Source organism: Apus apus, chromosome 1 (assembly GCF_020740795.1).
Source record: "Apus apus isolate bApuApu2 chromosome 1, bApuApu2.pri.cur, whole genome shotgun sequence".
Classification (NCBI taxonomy): Eukaryota; Metazoa; Chordata; class Aves; order Apodiformes; family Apodidae; genus Apus; species Apus apus.
The window spans coordinates 120199363-120220027 of record NC_067282.1 but is presented as its reverse complement, the minus strand read 5'-3'; the positions used below and the strand labels follow the sequence as shown (position 1 = coordinate 120220027).

The window sequence follows — 20665 nt, the reverse complement described above, 5'->3', positions numbered from 1 at the left end:
TTACTGGGTTGAAGATCAGCAGTATCTAGAGACAAAGTGTAAAGTACTACTTTGCCTTTGTGATCCAAAGCTCATTTAAAGAGTTCCACAATGTCAGAGCTCAAAACACTTCAAGCTGTTTTACTCAGACTAACTCCAGTATCAACTTTTCTTAGGTCTGTCAGAACATTGTCCAGCTCACAGAACATCAATACTTGCATGCAGATTAAAAAACAAAAGGCATAGCATTCCTACAGGTCTTCTAATCCAGACTCCTTCAAACATCTCTGTTGTTGAACATTCTCATCTCCATCGTCTTTGGTTATTCCTAGAGTAATTCCCAGAGTGATCTCTAAATGCATCTGCATTTGCATTGACATTTCTTTCTGTTGGATAAAAATTACATTATGCATAACATCTGCATTCAGTGGTATTACAAATGCTGGATATTGTTACAAGCATGCTACTTATTTGGTGTGTCTGGGATTAGTATAAATTATTTACTGTGTCACAGCAACTGGAATACAGAGATAATATAGGTTAGCCTCTCAGTTTACAAGTTGCTCACAGGAAAATTTGCCTAGTTGTTCTGAATCCTAATTTTGCTGCTTGTCACCCTCCAGACAGATAAGGCTATGTACCCAAGGTTTATGTCAAATTCACAGTCCAGCTTTCAGGGATTATATTTATTTTTTTGATAAAACAGACTATCTCAGCACCATTCTTCCCAGTGTGTCCAAAGCCAATGACTCTGCTATTTCAGGGCAGCAATATTTGATATACTGACAAGTTTCAGATGTTTTATCCCATTGATCTTTCCTAGAAATGCCATCAACAATCATTTCAGTGACCTGTTGTAATCATCTGCACAGCAATTATACAGCTATGCTGAGGTCTTCCTATCAAAAATATATTCAATGTTTGTAACAGTTTGGGGACAGAAATATATTTCTCTGCTACTGATATTAATTTGTGTGTGTGTGTGGTGATCATTAATTGCTGTGATTTATTTATGTATTGAATACAAAGATCCCTAAATAGCACTGTATGCAGGTCTGTGGTGAAATGACATACAGAATATAAGTTTGATGGGGATTGCTTTATCTTTGCATTCTGTCAGTCCATATGTGATGGCCACAAAGGTAGTTATTAGTTATTTTTCACACCATTACTGGTGAAAAGGGCTCCAAAGGATTTTAGCACAGAAAAAAGGTGGTAAATATGGCACCTTTTGGGTCAAAGTTGGTCAAATAATTTCGGCCAGAAGTGTCATAGAAATCACTTTGAATCTTGAGAGTAAGAGACTTGGCTTCAGTCCAATTCTGGAGCTCATAGGTTTTTCTTTTCTGAGAAGATGACTATAAAGAAGAAGAGCACCGACTGGTCTTGGGAGTCAGCCCAAGGGTTGTGGAATGAACTTCAGGTGCAAATCCAAAACACTTCAATCTTGTTTTGTGTAATGTGACTGTATAGCATGTGCACATCATTTTTTTCCATAAATTTGACTCTGATAAGGTAAAAAACAAACAAACAAACAAAAAAAAGCAAAACAAACAAACAAACAAACAAAAACAAAACAAAAAAAAACCTCTTCTTGCCTCACAATTCAAACTGTGATTCATGAATTGAGATGGTCCATAGTTTCTGTCAGAGTTTGCAATCATGTAGATGTATTCATATGAATAACAAAACACAATACTAGAAGGCAGACATACTGGGAGAGAAGGTGGGGTGGCATAGCAGCTGACATTGGCAATTGTTTGTTACAATGCTGAATGCACAGCTAGAAGAGATTTTGATATTGCAGTGTAAGTACAGTAATAAAGTATGACAGGGTAAAATTAAGAGAAATCATACAGAGGCTCTGAATAAATGTTTTGAGTACATAGGATGGAGAAAATCCTCATTACAGTTTTCTATTTCAATCAGGTTTCCCAAAAAATAAATTATAGTTTGGGCACACCTGCACCTTCTCGTCATGTGTTGCAGAAGAACCAGTCAAGAAGCAATCATACCATGCCTCCTGGAGCACTGTGTAGCTTTGTCAGAGTTGTAGGGATCTAGCCCACTGCCTGACTAGCACATTCTTTCCTCTAACTCACACAATGACAGACAGTGATTAGAAGAATTGAGTGTGTCAGCCAAGGGGCTTCATTAATGATAACCACACAAATATCACAAATATTTATTTTCTGTTTTGCCCAGCTCACTAAAGATTTGCAATCTGCCATGAGCTAAGCTAGCATCTGAATTTACAGCACATCATATCTTCCAAAGTAAATGCCTCTGTACATGGTTTTATCCTGCAGTGGGTGCAGTTGGGGTAAAGTTTCATGCATTGTGGGGCTTCCTCTTATTTGCCATAAGAATGTGCACATGTATGACAACATAACTAATGACTTTCAAATCTCCACAAAAACTTTCCCTTTGTAACTTGCCCACATACTTTTACATGTAAAAGCCCCTCACTGACAATTCTGCAGGGAGTCAGGGTGATGGCTCCTGAAGGTGTAGGCCCATTGGGTGTGGATAATGTGAAACACTTTGTCCTTGAGGCACACTTGAGATAATTCCCTGAGGATTTTCTCCATCCTGTCTCCTGAGATGGTTGTCCTGTAACCTCCACAAACTTTCTTTTATCTTCTGGCTTCACTACAAACATTGTGCATGCCTTTTTCTGTTTTTCTTAAAAATCATCTGCTGCTCTATGTGTAATGCTGTACCATTGTGATCACAAGTGATATCATACGTTTCAATGTAGTGAGAGAAAAAAGACAGACACTCTACCTGGTGGTGAATATCATCTGCAGCTAACCAAGTTTGGATATTATCTGAAGGACGTGGAACAGGCATGGTTATAACTTCCAGGCAACTATACCTACAAGAGAGTGATGCAGACACACAAGTCCCAGGAGCAGATCAGTCAATAATGCTTTGCGATTTGACAGGCATCTACTGTTTCTAAAGCCAGTCTATCCCTTTTTGTTTCACTGCAGACATTTTTCTCAACATTTTTCGCAGCTCTTCTTCAGCCTTACTGTCTTTTGCCTGCTAGAGATTTAAGAACTGTATGGATATGTACAAACCTATTATTTCCAAGCAAAGCAAGAGTTTGTGGTGTGCTACTATGTCCATAGCTAAAAAGTTGTTCCTATAATTAAGCGTTTCATAATTAAAAATATTTGCTATAAAGGGCTGTAATCAAAGAAAGAAACATCAAATGGCAGGGAGGACACAAACAATAGAAAAACTGTTAACTCATTTGCTGAGGTCTAGCAGAATTTGGGTTTGAGACAGAGCGATGTTTGCACAGAACCATGAAAACACTTTGTTTCATCACAAAGGTCTATCTGTTGGGTTTCAGTACTATGCAAACTTTCCACTGAAAACATTTACCAGCTGTATTTCTCTCCTGAGGACAGAGTCCCTCCTTATTATTCGACCAGAATATTGTGTTCTGTTTCAATGCAGATGACTTTCAATTACATTTTTTTTTTTACCCCAAGGGAAACTTTTTATTCTGCATTTTTATATTAGCTCTTTCATGTCTATATTTCCTTGAGTCTTTGTTTACTGAAAGAAGATAGATCACATGGTAACTTCTTTTATTGTAAGCAGGAATGATATTTAGTCATTAATGAAATAATAAACACATTTTAACAGAGGTTCCATTTCTATACTCACCTTCCAAATATCAAGGCATCTTGAGCTACCATCCTATTTGGAACAAGTTTATTTTTCAGTTCAAGAAAGCCTTCTCTGCCACACCACTATGAAAGCCAGGCAGAAAAGAAGTAGCATGTAGGCAGCTGGCTGCCTTAAATGTTGGTAGCTGTAGTATCACTACTATTACTTTGCTGTACTAATTCCTTCTGTCAGCCTGACTTTCCCTTTTACTTCTTGTAAAGTGTCCATCTTAGAGTAAAAGACTGTTCTTGGTAATACCCATAGATTATGAAATTAAATTGGGCAAAGTGGAAAATGAAGTTCATCTTTGGCATGTTTCATGTCGGTGGCCCTGAGTGCAGATCTTGCAAAAGCATGGGGCAAAGTCACATTGAGAGTGGCAGCAGCTAGAGCAAGTAGAAAGAATGTCAATTATAGTGGCAGAAAGACATCTGAGAATAGAGTGTGAGACTGAAACTCTGAGGACTGTGATGGGAGCTGTGAGAGCACAGTGACAGGGCTCAGTATCTTACACTAGGTCTTAACACCTAGCACTCCTTTGCTAAAATAATAGTAAGAAATGCACAATTAACTGCTTCTTGTAAACATAGTTTATCTAAGAAGATCTATGCTTGACTTTAATCCATTATATGGTTTGTTTACCATCACCCTGACCTCCTTCCACCAGAAAAGTGTAGTACCTTTCAAAAATGTACATTACCTTCTACATGCACATATCAAACCTCCAAAGAAAATCAGGACACCAAACACCATGAGGCTTAGCAGCATGACGTCCAATGTCTTTTCTTAAAAAGATAAGGAAAAGGCAACATCAATAATGTGGGAAAGGGTAGTTCATAAATGGAAGAATTATATGCTGACTCATAAATATTGCACTATTCCTTAACCACGATAGATTTAAAGAAACATTTCCTGGTGCTTTTTGAGGGGAAACAGGGGCTTCTGACTTCAGAACTGTTCCTCCTCCTTTCAGGTCTCTGCCTTGCTGCTGCCTGGATTCAGCACTTTTCCCGGCTTCCTCTGCTCCAGTAGACTCCATCCCCTCCTTTCCCTGGGTTTCGGCTCTTGCATGCTGGGCATGGCATATCATAGAATTATAAAATCTTAGAATCATCAGGGTTGGAAAAGACCTTCAAGATCATCAAGTCCAACCATCTGCCCTACAAGATCTAGGGACTAAACCATCTCCTGAAACACCATGTCCACCCATTTTTTTAACAACTCCAGGGACGGTGACTCCACCACCTCCCTGGGCAGCCTGTTCCAATGCCTCACCACTCTTTCTGTGAAGAAATTTTTCCTAATATCTAATCTGAGCCTCCCCTGGTGCAACTTGACCCCATTTCCTCTTGTCCTGTCACTGGTCACTAGGGAGAAGAGGCCAACACCCATCTCACTACAACCTCCTTTCAGGTAGTTGTAGCGGGCAATGAGGTCTCTCCTCATCCCCCTCTTATCCAAGCTGAACAGCCCCATCTCCCTCAGCCTCTCCATAAGACCTGTTTTCCAGACCCCTAATCAGCCTAGTTGCCCTTCTCTGCACCCTCTCCAGCACTTCAAAGTCCTTCCTATACTGCAGTGCCAAAACTCGCACCCAGTGCTTGAGGAGGGGCTTCAGCAAGGCTGAGTAGAGGGGCAGCACCACCTCCCTGGTCTTGCTGGGCACACTATTCCTGATGCAGGCCAGGATGCTGTTGGCCTTCTTGGCCACCTGGGCACACTGCTGGCTCATGTTCAGCTGCTGTCAATCAGCACCCCCAGGTCCCTCTCTGCTGGGCAGCTCTCCAGCCACTCCTCCCCAAGCCTGTGGTACTGCTGGGGGTTGTCGTGGCCAAAGTGCAGGACCCAACTTTTGGCCTTATTGAAACCCAAACAACTGGCTTTGGCCCATCAATCCAGCCTGTCCAGATCCCTCTGCAGAACCTCCCTACCCTCAAGCAGATTGTCACTCCCACCCAACTTAATGTCATCTGCAAACTTACTAAGGGTGCACTCTGTCCCCTCATCCAAATCAATAAAGATGTTAAACAGCAGCAGCCCCACCACTGAGCCCTGGGGAACACCACTCATGACCAGTCACCAAATGGATTTAGCTCCCTTGAACACAACTCTCTGGACCCAGCCATCCAACCAGTTTTTTATCCAGCAAAGTGTGTGCACATCCAAGCCATGAGCAGCCAGCTTCTCTAGGAGAATGCTGTGGGAAACCTTGTCAAAGGCCTTGCTGAAGTCAAGGTAGACAACAGCCACAGGTCACCTTGTCATAGAAGGAGATGAGGTTAGTCAAACAGGAGCTGCCCTTCACGAACCCATGCTGACTGGGCCCGTCCTGCCACTGGATACTTCCATCCAGTCTTGATTCCTCTGGATACCAAACCATCTGTCCATCTGCTATGGACATTCCTGCTGCTGTCCTGCTGTTTCTGGATTCCTGCCGTTGCAGATTCCCATTTCCATGTACCACGAGTCCCTGCCACTGCCTCCTTGCCCCTTAACATCTGTAACTGGTTTAAGGCACCATGAAAATGAAAGCTTTTTATCAAAATAAAAAAAAAAAAAAATCACTTCAACTCAAGAAGAAACATTTGGTTTTAATTATCTTTAGCTTTTTTCGGCCTCTTAAAGAAATGCCAGCAATACATATTTGTACTGCACAATAAATGCAATGCTCTGTGCCTTGCGTTTCTTCCTCCAAAATATCCCAAATACCAAAAAACTATGTCTTTGGTTGATGCAAAACCATGTATTTTTGGCAAATTTATTTTTTGTTTAGTACCTAGCTTTAGAACCAGAACTAGTTTGGACTGCTTTGAACCAAGTACTTTGAAGAAAAACAGGCAGGAACAGCTCTTAAAATGTTAATACTCCAAGGCCAATTACACAATGGTTTTAGGATCAGTCTAGATCAAATTCAAAGAACAAAAGAATTGAACAAAGTTCCTAGTTTGAACCCATCTGCAGTTTAAAACAAGGATATTATGAATTTTAACAATTTTGATATGAAACCAAGAAAAACCTCACAAACCTCTGTGCAGAACTGTGTATAAAAATAATCCTTATGTACTACTAAAATATAAAACTATTCTTTATTCACTTTAAGCTGAAAAGGAGGGTTTTCCCTTATTGTCTTTTGAAATGAAAGCTCAGAAAATATATTCTGAATAATCTTTGGACTGTATAGTAGGAAAAACTGTTTGAGGTAAAGGTTCTGCAACATTCTGCAAACCCTGTATCACGTACATACCTGAGAGAAGAGGAAGCAGTGGTCTTTACATCAGACAAACCACAAAGTTTTGGAAAGTAAGAAGAAAAAGAAGCACATATGTATTTTTTGGTATATCTTTTTATGCTTTTTTCTCTTTTTTTCTTTTTTTTTTTTTCTGGGTGAAAATGCTTAAAATTAGTCTCAAATAACAATACTTTGAAACGGAAACAAGTGGCTTGGTTTGCAAAAATGCAGGACAGCTCTCTGTTACTATTAACTTCAAAGTGATCTATGAATGCTCAGAAGCTCTAAAAATTAGACCAATTACTTCAAGTTGCTATATATGAATAATGCTGATCAAACATTTCTTTTTTAGCAGAAAGTTTCTGTACTAAGTAGTTCAGCTCAGTTTAAATTATTGGGGTGTTTTTCAAGGGCATATGCTAATTCCAATGGAAAATGAATGTGTTTCCCATGAGAAAATTAACAAATTCTTTTCATGTCAAAGGAACAATTCAGAACAAATATTTTAGTTATGTTTTGAATTATGTTATTTCATTTTGATGTTTCAGCTTTTTTAAGTGAATACTGAACTGCTTCTTAAGAATGCGTTCCTAAAGAAATGTAGCACATTTCGTAGATGAAACACTGGAATGTCATGTAGAAGCAAACAAAAAGCAGGTCAATCCAAGCTCCTTCAAAGTTTTCACCAGGAAAACTGATGCTTTCCAAAATAAAAATACTGAATGGATGTTTTCCCTTTCAAGTTACTTCACAGAAAGATCATTTTTTTTCAATTCACTCTATGAAATTAGGTATCTGATTTTCATGGCATTACCATGAGTGACACTACTAATAACTGTTGGTTTTTTTTATCTAGGAAATATTAAAGGACACTTCATAGTGTCCACTTACACATGTTCCTAAAATAAAATGGGCAGAACACTTCCCTAAGCATCAAGGGAGATGTCTAAAGATGTTTGCCTGAGAGTGTGATCCCTCAATGTAGTATATTCATAGCTTCATGTTATAAAAGTCACCCATCTTCTTTGAGTACAGGAAGGAGGGAGGGAAATTGCCACATGACGTGACCTTGCACATATGTGCAGTGTGCTCAAGGGGTAAATCAGCATGCCACACTGAGCACTGGTGATATTGCAGCTTATGTGCAGCAGTGGGTTTGTCTGTCATATACTTTTCTGAAGCAGAAGAAACCTGCAGTGATTGTTCAGCCTCAACAGCAGCTGTAGCAGAAACTGGGAAAGCTGTCGTGTTGAGAACAGTTGAAGGAGAGTTGCAGCTGCTGAGAGTCAGGTTTGGTAGATGGCAGCTGGGATGGGTGACTGTTCATTTCCTTCTTCTGGTAAAGGGCTGGCAGGGAGTGAGCAAACCTATGTTTCCCCACCAGGGAAAGCCCTTCTAATTTCCCTTCTCTGCACTGTCCACACATCAGATGTGTCCAGCCCGACAACAAGCAGAACCCCTTGCTGGCCATGCTACCATCTTAGGCTAATTCTGTTTTCAGCAAGAAGAAAGCAGCATCTCCATCTCTGACGGGCTGAAACACGTTCTCTTCCTTCACCACAGTCAGTGTGTGGAGAAACTAGGTTTCTCTCTCCAAGTATTTCACATGCAAAATGTTTCTGAAATGAATGAAACTGGGCCAACAACAGTGGCAGCTGTGAGGTGCCAGCAGAACAGTGGGATGTGGTGAGGCATCTCACAGAATAGTCAGGCAACATCTTATAAACCCTGTAACTGAATTTACAGTCAATCCACTGCAAAAATAATAGTGTCTGGCCTTCTGTTTCCTGTGTCTTCAGATAAATACAGGAAACTCGATAGATAAAAAAGACATATTCCAAAATACGCACTATCTTGCATTAAGTGACCATATTTGTCTTGTTTTTATTACCAATAGTACTGTTTTGGTTTTTAGCTGGTTTGTTGTTTGTTTTTTTTTTTCATGTCAAGATACAGAGACAAGTCTATGAACCAGTTTCTCTCCACAAATTTAGAGTGTGACCTCATTGTACTATTTCTTCTTTACCTAACCTGACATCAAGGAGCTGCTGCATGTGGAGGCGTTTTTTCTCATCACAGAAAGCACATGAATGTTAAAATCTAGTCATAGGGGGTGAGGGAAAATTACTACAAGTTTCTTGCTTAATTTGCTTTGAAGTGAGCTTTAGGAGCCAAACCAGATGCATTTAAATGAGAGCTAAACCATTTCTTACCTCTGTCATATAAGAAATTATTCCCTTGATGTAGCAAAAGAAATGTTTGACTTAATCCTTAAGGATTATATGATTTGATGAATTTTATTACTTTTGTGGGTTTCTTTCCTTTCTGACTCTAGCTGAAAGCATTTCTAGAGTTGCTTGGCCTGTCCATTGCAGAGCAAGCAGGAAAGGACTGTGAGTTTTTTGGCTGCTGACCATTTTTGTTTTCTAAATGCTGCCAAGAGTCAGATGTGACTTATCTCGGGAGAACAGTCCTGTGCTAGACTGCGTTAGGACCAAGGAAACACAGCTCATTAGACCAAGCACTGCCTTTCCCTACAGCACCTGGAGCTTTGGGGGCCTGACGTGTGCCATGGACATCTAGGTACTGCTGCAGTACAAATACAGCAAGGAGAAGAACAGGTGTAGTAATGAAGCAGATGTGTTCAATAGTAGTAACATACTGTCCTTATCTGAGCCAGGATGAAGGCGATTTTCCTTTTACTGATTTTTTTTCTTTCCTTCGGTAAGTTCTCTATTAACTAGCAGCAATTTTTCCAGCTAGTGAACTGATAACACTGGAATGTTTATGTTATTGCTGGGACTGCAAGGTCACTTTGGTCTACTTAGTGATTCTGCACCCACAGATTATATGAAAGCAGAAGAGTGGTATCTGTCACCCTCCCATAGGGAGGACTGGACTAGAGGGACAGCAAAATTGACCAAAGTATTCCATTCCATAGATCTTGGTAAGCTCAGTGTAAGGATCATGGAAGTCAAGCCCCTTCTTGCTTCTTCTTCCCTTCTCTTCCGTTCATGGCCAACGTCCAGGGAGGACTCCATCTCTCCACCACCACTGATCCCCAGGCCCGTGCATTCCTGACCCTCCTCACTCTCCCTCAGCTCCTGTCTGCTCTGCCGCTCTTTCCGGCAGCTCCAGGACATTTCAGAACCGCTCATAGCTCAGGAGATGCCCTGGGAGTTCCTGGAGGTGGGGGGAGGCAATAGGGCTTTGCACATTCCTGAACACACCTGTATATAATTGTACATATTTTCTTATATCATTGGTATTCAATCAAAGCTGTCTAGTTTAGTTTCAAATCCAGAAAGTCTCTCTCCTTCATTTTCTCTCTCGTTCCCTACCTGGGTGGGAGGGAGAGGCGTTGGAGAGCGTTCTTGTCGCTGGTTTGACTGCCAATCCTGAATCAAACCATGACACATATCTAACCATAGGAGCTATGAATAGTAAATACATGATAACTTACCATTGTGAATAAACACTGGTTCGCTCCATTCACTCCAAATCTTGTTTCTTACACATACCTCTTTCTTCACCTTCACTTGTGCTGAACATTTTTTTGCTGGCTTATGAAATGGGTACTCATACGTCTCTGCAGTGACATTTACAATCTATCAAGATACATTTAGGGAATCAGTCTAGGTGATTCAGATTGCAGTTCAAACTGATATAAATCTAGGGATGTCAAATACTATAATCTACATTTCTAACCTAATAGGAAGAGATTTTCAGAACAAGTGTTTAAGTCCAGACACAGTCTGACTCTTACCTGGAATGTGTTAAAACTCAGGCCTGAAAATGAAGGAGCCTCTAGAACTGATATGATGGAAGGAGGTATCAGCTATAGTGGGACAGTATGAATCTGAAAACACTGATTCCCCTTTCATTTTTTATCACACCAAATGATTAAGGATGGATACAGTAAAAATGAAACTCCAAACGTCAAGGTTTTGGTGTAGGTAGTGTGTTAGACTTGGTTGTCTGGTAGAATAAAATCTTGCATTTTTTATCTGACTGGTAGTGAGAGATGCTGACTCCTATTTTAGGGCCTATCTTGAAACTTCTTTAATTGTGCCCATAGAAGAAAGCACATAACTTTAAAAGATCAGCCCCATACAAGGAGTGTCAGAGTTAAAACAGAGAGATCCTTGAAGTAATCATCACTTTTGAAAACTGAAACCAACTGCTGTAAATAAACAATGCTACCAATTTCAGAAGTAACAAAAAAGAAATCAGGAGAGGACATTCCTGCTTATAACAATTACAAATAATGTTAGGAAGTTACAAGAAAGTAGAAAGTACGTATCTCAGACACAGGGTACCAAAATCTTTGCATTTTTGCTGCTAGGAGTGCATGATGAGGCAATACTACAAGGCCAGCTTTAAGAAAAGTGACTTCCTGTTCTCCTCATACTGACTAGTGCACAGTGTGGATTTGACCCTGTATACCATAGCATTTCTTTCTCTCACACTCTTTAAGACATTTCCAGATCTGGTGTCAAAATTCCGTCCAAAAGTTCAGGTTAAGTTTTTCAAAAGTAAGCAAAAATGGGGAAAAGCGCTTAAGATTTCAAAAGTAAACTGCAAGTGATTACAAGGGTTAAGTGCTAACCAAATGTTCTACCTGAAAATTTATTCCTAAGGGGCCAATAATCATTATATGTCAAAGTAAGAAATTTCCAAAATGCAGGACTGAAAGGCTTCTTATAAAATTGTGTAGGCCACTTTCTGGCAATCATGATGGGCAGCAACTTTCAGTCATGTCTACCATGATCATTCTTGGGGGATGTTTCTCTAATCTATTGTCAATAACTCTATAGAGAGCCACTCCCAAGCAGCCTCCAAAATCTGTTCCTGTGCCAGACTTTCATGGAATTAGGGCACTTTTCCTGACTTTTAACATATGCTTTCTTTGCTTTGACTTTAGCCAGTCACTTTTTATCCTACTCACAATTTGACATGGCTATGATCCCTTAACAACCTTTCACTTATCAGAAAACTGTTAACAGAAGCTACACTCTAGGCCATGTCCCTCAGATTTTCATTCCTAGAGCAGGTTTTCAAACCTTATGCTCATTTTGATATCTCTCTCTGATGTTCTCTGAACCTTTTTCTATAATATGTATATTTTGTGGTGGTGCCCATAGAACAATTTGAAACTTCAGGAGAAACTCAGTAGCTAGAAGGGCAAATTAGTCACACATCTTACACATGACAGGCTTGTCACATGTACTTGAATAATATTTGACCTTTGTGTAATACTATGAAATGTTTGCTTCGTGGTTCAATATGATCCACAGATTGTTTTTTCTTCTACATTGCTTCCTACATGTTAATTCCTTATTTTGTGCTGGCATGTTTGACCTATATTTCCAAATTATAGGACTTGCCCTATTACTGAATTTTGGCTTATTGATTTCAGACTTACTCAACATTTCAAATTCTAATCTTGTTTCCCATAGTCCTTGTCAACGCAGTCACATGCATATTTAATGCCCTATTTGCCAGCTTTATCAATCTGTATCATAGTATTATTATTTGTATATTAAGTATTCATCTGGTAATCTCTTCAAGCATAAATAAATAAATAAATAAATAAATAAAAATAGACTTTTATATTTTAATCATTATACTCTTACCTGTTCTTCAACAAATATTTACAAGTCTTTTTGTCGATACCCTAACACCTCAACCATTAAGTCTCTGTGATGAAAATTAAGCTATTTTCTTGACCAGGAAGCAAAACCCCAGGCCTTCTCTTTCTTCTCTCTTTCTCTTTCTTCTCTCTTTCACTTTCTTCTCTCTTTTTTGTCTCCTGTATTGCTGCTGTAGTTTTATTCCTTACCCCCTCTTCCTCATCCTTTTAGTACTCCTTGGCTAGGTAACTATGATTTTAATGAATATTAGCTTTAACACTGATTCTGCTCAAATCTACCTTAAAGTCCTATCATTCACCTGGTGCCCTCACACTTCTTGTTTTTGCTGTTATTTCACCAGCCTGTCTCCTGTTTTCCCAAACCATCCCATGTGTGGAAAGAAAATCAACCCATAATTTTCCACAGCTGTATGTGTTTATTCTTTTCCATGCCCCAATGCTTTTTCTTTGCTTGCCTGTCCTATGTTTATATCCAGCAGATGTGTACAAAGCAGAGGAGCAGCTGTGTAAGAGAAGAACAATAAGAGGTTTATTCCATTTAAGTATGTGTGCTGGACCATTTTACATATTCGACATTTCCTTCCAGGGTGTGGAAGGAATTAGGAAGCTGGAAACAGACTGCAGTGGCTTCAATAGACTATAGGTTGCAGGGTCCCTCTGCTCACCTTGGACACATCTCAGCCCCACAATGGGAGGGGGCCTCTTACTCCCAGCCCTCCCCACTTCCACCTCCCTCATTCTGGGTTTTTGGACATGAAGGAAAGCTGCATGCATAGGCAGGAAGGGATCAGAGGGCCCCAGGATATCTGAACAGGACATCAGGGATCTAGCATGAACCTCCCTTGCTCCCTCTGCTCAAAGCCTTTAGTGATGATGAGCTTTATGAATGGACAGGGACAAGCCCCTGGGTGTCTCTGGCAAGGGTTTTGAAGCTGTATCACTGGCAAACAAGAGGGGTGATTATTTTAGTAATGTACGTAGAAAGAACAACAATAAAGTGCTGTTTTTTTCTTTTAAAATATTATCAAAGTAGCAACTAAACTTTTCTTTTCACCAATACATATTTTTCAATAACAAAAAGTCAGTAACTGATTGATTTGTTAATGTCAAATTCAAATTGAAACTTAAAACAACCAATCTACCTCAATACAAGCATGATTTTTAAAGAGTTGAAAATATGTGTTGTTTTTTTGTTTCTGACCAGAAGGAGAAGTTAGATTATTCACAAAATACCTTAGGACTTCATTGAAGTTTCTTTGAGTTTTAATTCTATTAAATTCAAGGGATGCCTAGTTTTTATTAAAATTATGCTATACAGATAAACTTTACTACCAAAAAACAGATTACCTTACGATCTGTTATTTTCACTTGATACAAAAAGCACTTTCTTCTTGCAGAACCAATAGTAGGTGGGGGTTTCCAGTGAATTTTAATACTTCTGTTTTCAAGGGAAACAGAGACGTTGATGGGTGGGTTCAGTTTCTCTGAAAAAAGAGCACAGAATGACTTTCTTTACCTCATGTTCTTCTCATATTTATGTTGATGCAAAATATCATGTTAATATACAGCTGACTATTTGGGGTTTTATCACACCCAAAGAAGGCATCCAGTGAGTGACACATTTTCTTTAAATGTGCTGCGTGCTAAGTGGGATCCACTTCTGTTTTGAAATAGAGGAAAGTGGGGTTTTCTTCACATATCTTTCCAGGGAAGTTATTACGTGTGGGCAGGAGGAATAGCCTCTATGTGTCACTCTCCAGAGTCTGAGTGGGTGTCAAGGAGACCTCCAGTCTGCCGCAGTCTGCCCACAAGCCTGGTAGTATAACTTTGAAAAAAATTAAATGTCATCTCTCACTGAGGGTTTACTGAAGGAGTACCAGCTCCTGGCAGGTCTTTTTCAATATATGAAGTTTGCTGCAGATGCTTAAGAAATAATTCTCTTTCTCCTCTAAATGAGTAGGTGAACACTTGGTATGGAAGAAGAAAGTTGTGCTTAGGAGATGTAAGCCAACAGAAATTTCCCCTCCCACCACTGTGCTCCAGTCACAAAGTACAGGAAGTGCAGTGGCAATGGGGTTTTTATTAGGGAGAGACAAGGTACAAGGTTGAATGCAAGGGACATTTGGGTTGCCAGGATTTTAGGTTTAGATAAGCAAGTCTGCAGTTGCCTTCTAGCATGGCTAGAAAGTTAGGTTAGAACACTGTTCGGGCACTGTTCCAAGGCGTGTGCTGGAGTACTCAAGCAGCCTGAGCCCTCTCCAGCTACTATTGCACTGCTCTGCAGGGAGGAACATAGCTGAAGTTTTCCAGAACAGTTGTCCCAGCAGAGGCAGAAGTGCACAGCAAATCTCTGTGGACAGGGTCAGTGGGGTCTGGGGCTGACATGGCTGCAATGTGGTGCCAGAGAGGGAGGACGGAGGACAGAAGAAGAGAGAGAGGGTGAATGGCAGCATTACTGGTCCATGAACATGCTGTGCTTGCCCTACCAGCTGTGGCTGCATGACCTTGTCTCTCTCCATGGGTGTGTTTGTCATGCTCGGGTTTCCTTCTTGGCTTTTCTTTTTCCTGCTGTTCCTTGAGAAGTCTCTTCTCTTTGAGTAATGATCCCATGAAGTAAAAAACATTTCTCGCAGTGCTACCTCAAGCTTGTAAAGCTGTTTGCTTCTGCCTGTCTCCAAAGCTGTCGGCAGTGATCAACACCTACCTGCCTTTGAGGGTGGAGGAGTGAGAAAGAAGCTCATTTTTTCTTTGGTCTGTGTGGTAAGAAAACCATATTTTTCACCTATACTATTCCCAGAGCACGTCTCTCTTGTCTGAGTATACTAAGAGTAGGAAACCATTCTTTTTCACCCTTTTCTCATCTGGAAATTTTGTCAGCCTCCACACACAGACAGCCAGGACTGACTTGGTTTTGGGCTGTGTGCAGCACAGGGCACGCATGACTCCTGTTTCTCAGAGCGTGCATCATGTTACTAGAGGGAAGATTAGACTGCAGGGGTTGGTAACTCCCAGGAAGACAGTGGACCTCCAGGACCATGCAAGGGCTAGGCTGGATAAAACCTACCTGGAGTCTTTCCTGTTGAAGACAGGGAGCCCGTATATGAACAACCCTTTTTGATATGTGTGACCTGAATGGTAGAAGCACCTTCTCCTGAGGGAGATGACAATTCTGGCTCTCAACATTGGAGCCATGAGAGAGTAATTCCACAGCTTACAATGTGAACAGTGGTGTTCCCTGTAAGGTCACTTAGATCTTGCTGTGTTCTACCAAAGGCTAGCAATGGGTTTTAAAGGCAAGGGGAACTGACGGTTTTGTGCCTGAGAGGAGAGGAAGCTGCTGAGATAGCTGTGACAGGCATGCACCCTGATAATGACTAGAGATGGCTGCAACAGGAAGGGAAGAAGGGCAGGGCAGAGAGAAGGCAGTGGCTGCTCTCAGCAGAAGGAGATTACAGAGTCACTGTCACAGTCATTGCAGTTGGAAGGGACCTCTGAAGATCATCTAGTCCAACCCCCCCTGCCAGAGCAGGGTCACCTACAGCAGATCACACAGGAACACATCCAGGCAGATTTTGAATGTCTCCAGAGAAGGAGACTCCACAACCCCTGTGGGCAGCCTGTTCCAGTGCTCTGTCACTCTCACAGTAAAAAAGTTTTTCCTTATGTTTAACTTGAATCTCCTATGCTCCAGCTTGTGCCCAGAGCCCCTTATCTCAGCACTGAACACTGCTGAAAAGAGACTGGACCCATTGTCCTGACACCTAGCCTTTAGATATTTATATACCTTTTTGAGATGCCCTCAGTCTTCTGTTCTCCAGGCTAAACAGACCCAGCTCTCTCAGCGTTTACTCATAGGGCAGATGCTCCATTCCTGTGATCATTTGTTTGGCCCTGCACTGGACTCTGTCCAGTAGTTCCTAGTCCTTCTTGAACTAGGGAGCCCAGAATTGGACACAGTACCCCAGATGTGGCCTCACCAGGGCAGAATAGAGGGAGAGGAGAACCTCCTGTGACCTACTGGCCACAGTCTTCTTAATGCACCCCAAGATGCCACCAGCCTTGTTGGCCACAAGGGCACATTGCTGGCTCATGGTCAGCCCATTGTCCACCAGGACTCCTAGGTCCTTCTCCCCAGAGCTCCTCTCCTGTAGGTCAGCTCCCAAACTGTAGTGATACACAGGGTTTTTCCTCACCAGATGTAGTACTTTACATTTGCCCTTGTCACATTTCTTTAAGTTTCTTCCTGCCCAGCTCTCCAGCCTGTCCTGGTCACGCTGGATGGCAGCACAGCCTTCTGGTGTATCAGCCACCCCTCCCAGTTTTGTGTCATCAGCTGTCAGCAGACTTGCTAATGGTACACTCTATCCCTTTGCCCAGGTCATTAACGAATATTTGGAATAGGGCTGGACCCAGTACTGGCCCCTGGGGGACTCCATTAGACACAGGTCTCCAACTAGACTCTGCCCCACTTACCACAACTCTCTGAGCTCTGCCTTTCAACTTTCAACCAATTCTCAGTCCACCTCACTGCCCTGTCATCCGTCCATTGAGTGGATGGGGTGAGAAGCTGAGAAAGGACAGCTGGCTCCTTCCTACTTATCCCCCCACTCTCTCCTGCCCACCTCAGCCCTGGGCTGGGAAAGCTGCCTGGGGAGCAGCACAGTGGTGGGAGAAAGAGTGAAACTGCCAAGGTGGGGCTGGGCGAGCCCTCAGGAAGTTGTCAAGCAGATTAGAGTAGTTCAGGCTTCACCTGTGAACATTACATGGATCTTTTGCTGCTGTGTGAAACATTTGATCCTAAACCTATGTCCCATGGCAGCTCTCTGCTCTGGAGTCTGTGTGGGATCAGTCCCCAGCAGGCAGTCTGAAAGTGAGATTGTTCCCAGTCAGCTATGAAAACACCTCATGCAGTCTTTCTGCAGATCTTCTTGCTTATTATTTCCACCCTCCCCCTGCTCCCCCCTTTAAAAAAATGTATATATATTTTCAGGACAGTCTGATTTTCTTGAAAATGTTTTCTTTTGCTATAATAGAGGATCTTGCTTATAGCTCGATTTGATGGCAGTGTTAATCTTTAGGTTACTAATGTTTGAGAACATTTATATTCGTAATTTCAGTTAGGGATGAGATTTGTGTCTATTTATGTTCCTTTTTAATTGTTTTTTTTTTTATTTGTCATTAGTAAAAAAAAAAAAGTAAAGGATAAGAAAGGGAAAACAACAGAGAAGAAGAATATACTGTTTTTCAAATCACATTTTCTCTTACTAGCCTGTCAATTTTTTTAAATGCCAACTATTGATAATATTATATCAGAAAAAAAAAAATTAAAGCCTTTAAACAATAAGGCACTTTGTTTAATCTTTGCATAAAATTCTCAAGGAGATGAATGCATAAAAAATTAGAATTAATATTCTGACACTTCCCTCTTTCCTTTCCTTTCTTTCTAGACCAATAAAATAACCAATAAATGAACCTTTAATAATAGACAATACTTACCTATTGTCTGAGGGAGAAAAGCTTTGTAATAAGACAGTCCTCCTGAATTATTTCTCAGATCTCTGACAGTTATGTTCAAATATATTTTTCTTGCTGCTTGGAAATATATTTCTTTCATATGGCATCCAACATTTTTCTTCCTTGCATTTTGTATATATTGCTGGCATTCAAAGTCTTTTCTTACATGTCTGTAAGAAGGAAATATGACTCCAGTAAATCAAAGACTGATATAGAAAAAGAAGGTTTCATACTTATTTTGGACAAGATCCTTACCTGCAAGTAAAAAATACCTGAATATCTTCAGGAGCTTCTGCTTTAATATGCCATGTGCAATTGAAAGAAGAAATATTATATATGATGCATGAAAGATTCTGAATATACACTGCAACAAAGAAAGGGAAAAAAGGAAGTGTGATATTTATTTTACATGGATTTTCTAATAACAACATAATGATTGCCTTTAAAAATCCATTGTGTAGCCTTATTTCTAGAAGGGTGAATAACTGGCAGTTGAGAACAAATGAGGCTTTTTGAGCAGTGACAACTAAGAAGCACATTCTGCTACTACTACCATTTAAATAAAGAAAAAAGGTCGACAGTATTTTGTAGCTGAAAAATTTTGCTCTTTTAAGAATTTCTGAAACTAGATAATACAGAAGAAAATCTTCAAGAGACACATGAGTTGCTAGGGAAAATGGAGAGAGTGATTGGGTCCTTCTGACATCTTGCTCCACACAGCTGGAGTTTTCTGAATCTGAACATGTATAATAAAGGAAATAATTCTTCAGTATTCCAAAGTGTTACATAACATCTTCTTAACAAATCCACACACAAAAATAAAAATAGCATAACATAATAATGAGCTTTTAGAAATTATATGTCTCCAAGTAAGACAGAACATTATCACAAACACTTGGATGTGTTTACATGTAGGATATAGCTGACCTGGGGGTGCCTTGTAACTCAATTCTGTCCAGTGACCCTCCTTAATTACATCTTCTGATTCTTTTGCAAAAAGTTGTGTTTTAACTTTAGCGTTAAAACCAGGATGTAAATCAAGATGTATTCTCTTTTGCTTCTCCTGCAGTCTTTCCTAAGAAGGAAATGTATGAAAATAAATGGTACTAAATATTGAAAGGGGAATTATTCAAATTCATCTCATAAATGAAGGAATACAGTATTCCATTTTAAACTACATGTAACCATTGAACAACTTACTTTCCTTTCATGAGTGGTATTGAAGAATTTATAACTCAAAATATACTTCACAGTGTATTTATCTGTTTCTTCTTTTGTCAGGTTATTGTTCCAGAACAGAGTTACACTTGACTCATTCTTAATAATCCACAGAACATTATGTAGCCCAGTTCCATCTGCAAATAAAATGATATTACATAGAGGAATAAAGGGCCCACCACTGTCTGCACAAAGGATTTGGCTCTTGCCAAGTGTTACGTGCCCAGTAGCTTTCCCAGGAGCTCTGCTTTTACATAGAGCAGGAGGTTTCTGAAACCTGTTGGATGTGACTGACTTCAACAGTGAGATTTGTGTTTACCTATCTGCAGCTCAAAATGTTAGGTAATTCACTCTTACCTGCCTTGGACACCTGTCCTACTGCAGGTCTCTGTTTCTCCCTGTGGGCTGTAGAAAGTGCCTTGACAAGTTCAGATTAAAAATGTGGGATGGCTGCTGTAGGCTTAAATTTACTTAATACTTTACTTACCCACTAGATCTCGTTGTCCATTTGACAGGCTAGTGGAAACCACTGTCTTACACTGGAGAAAACTTAATATCAGCATGATAGGAATGACTGTAACATGTTCCATGACAAAGGCTTTGGGCCACAAGTCTGCAGAAAGTGAGGCTCTTCAGTTCCACACTTGGTTGAAAAAGTAGTTAGAACTTGATATTTTCATTTTGCATCTGTGAAATAATATGAAACATTCATTTAACCCCTTAAATAATGTCCAAAATATAAGTCACAAATATGAAATCACTTATATTTAATGAAGCTTGTTGATTGGTGCCTTCTATTCCCAGAATGTTTCTATTTAAACCCATTCTTTAACTGGGTGCCAGGGCCAAAGAGGACACGTGTGCTGGTTTTGAATGGCAGTAGTGCTTAGATTGCAAGGCAACACCACAGATATGACACTACTGATACTGAAAGCAGTTTGGGTAAGAGCCACCTGATAAATCCCTGGCTAGAAACAAAACCAGCAGTTGTTTCTGAATGACTTACCTAGCCTCTAGCGGCAGTAGAGCAACTGGCACTTCTAGGTTGTTATCTGTGTTACTTGATTTAGGTATGTCCTTTAAGAGGTTATGAACCGTAAGTATCAGAGGAGAGATGAATCCTGCCATTTGCAAAAGTGACTATCAGCAAAAGTGCATTTGGTGTTTGACAAATTCAGGATACAATAAGCAAACAGATTCCACACTGATCAAAGCTAGCTTCAGAAAGGCACAATTGCTGCTTCTCTGGTGGTTGAATATTCATTCTGAGACCCTCTGAGCTCTCCACAGAATTGATATGCCTTTGTGTTCAGAAGCTTTCACTAACTGATTTAACTTGGCTCTGACTGTTTTTGGTACTAAATCCTCTATGTGTGTTATACATA

The 20665-nt window shown here is 40.3% G+C and overlaps 1 protein-coding gene across 1 annotated transcript; it reads right to left on the bottom strand.

The window, feature by feature from the left end:
• Positions 1-230: 230 nt before the first annotated feature.
• On the bottom strand, positions 231-19870 carry LOC127396482 (interleukin-5 receptor subunit alpha-like). Its single transcript, XM_051644216.1, has 10 exons — positions 19768-19870; positions 19263-19417; positions 18990-19137; positions 18318-18426; positions 18045-18232; positions 13896-14032; positions 10359-10503; positions 4367-4451; positions 2767-2857; positions 231-365 (listed from the first exon to the last, which is right to left on the bottom strand). The coding sequence occupies exons 1-10, from the start codon at positions 19868-19870 to the stop codon at positions 231-233; spliced, it is 1296 nt and encodes a 431-aa protein (XP_051500176.1).
• Positions 19871-20665: the final 795 nt, after the last annotated feature.

What these genes read in the sequence shown, in the direction of transcription:
- LOC127396482 (XM_051644216.1), bottom strand. Translation starts at nt 19,870, where the DNA reads ATGGAACATGTTACAGTCATTCCTATCATGCTGATATTAAGTTTTCTC. An exon ending in ATACCACTCATGAAAGGAAA is followed by an intron (nt 19,138 to 19,262) that starts GTAAGTTGTTCA and finishes TTTCCTTCTTAG; the next exon opens with GAAAGACTGCAGGAGAAGCA. An exon ending in TTGATATGTGCATGTAGAAG is followed by an intron (nt 2,858 to 4,366) that starts GTAATGTACATT and finishes ACTCTCTTGTAG; the next exon opens with GTATAGTTGCCTGGAAGTTA.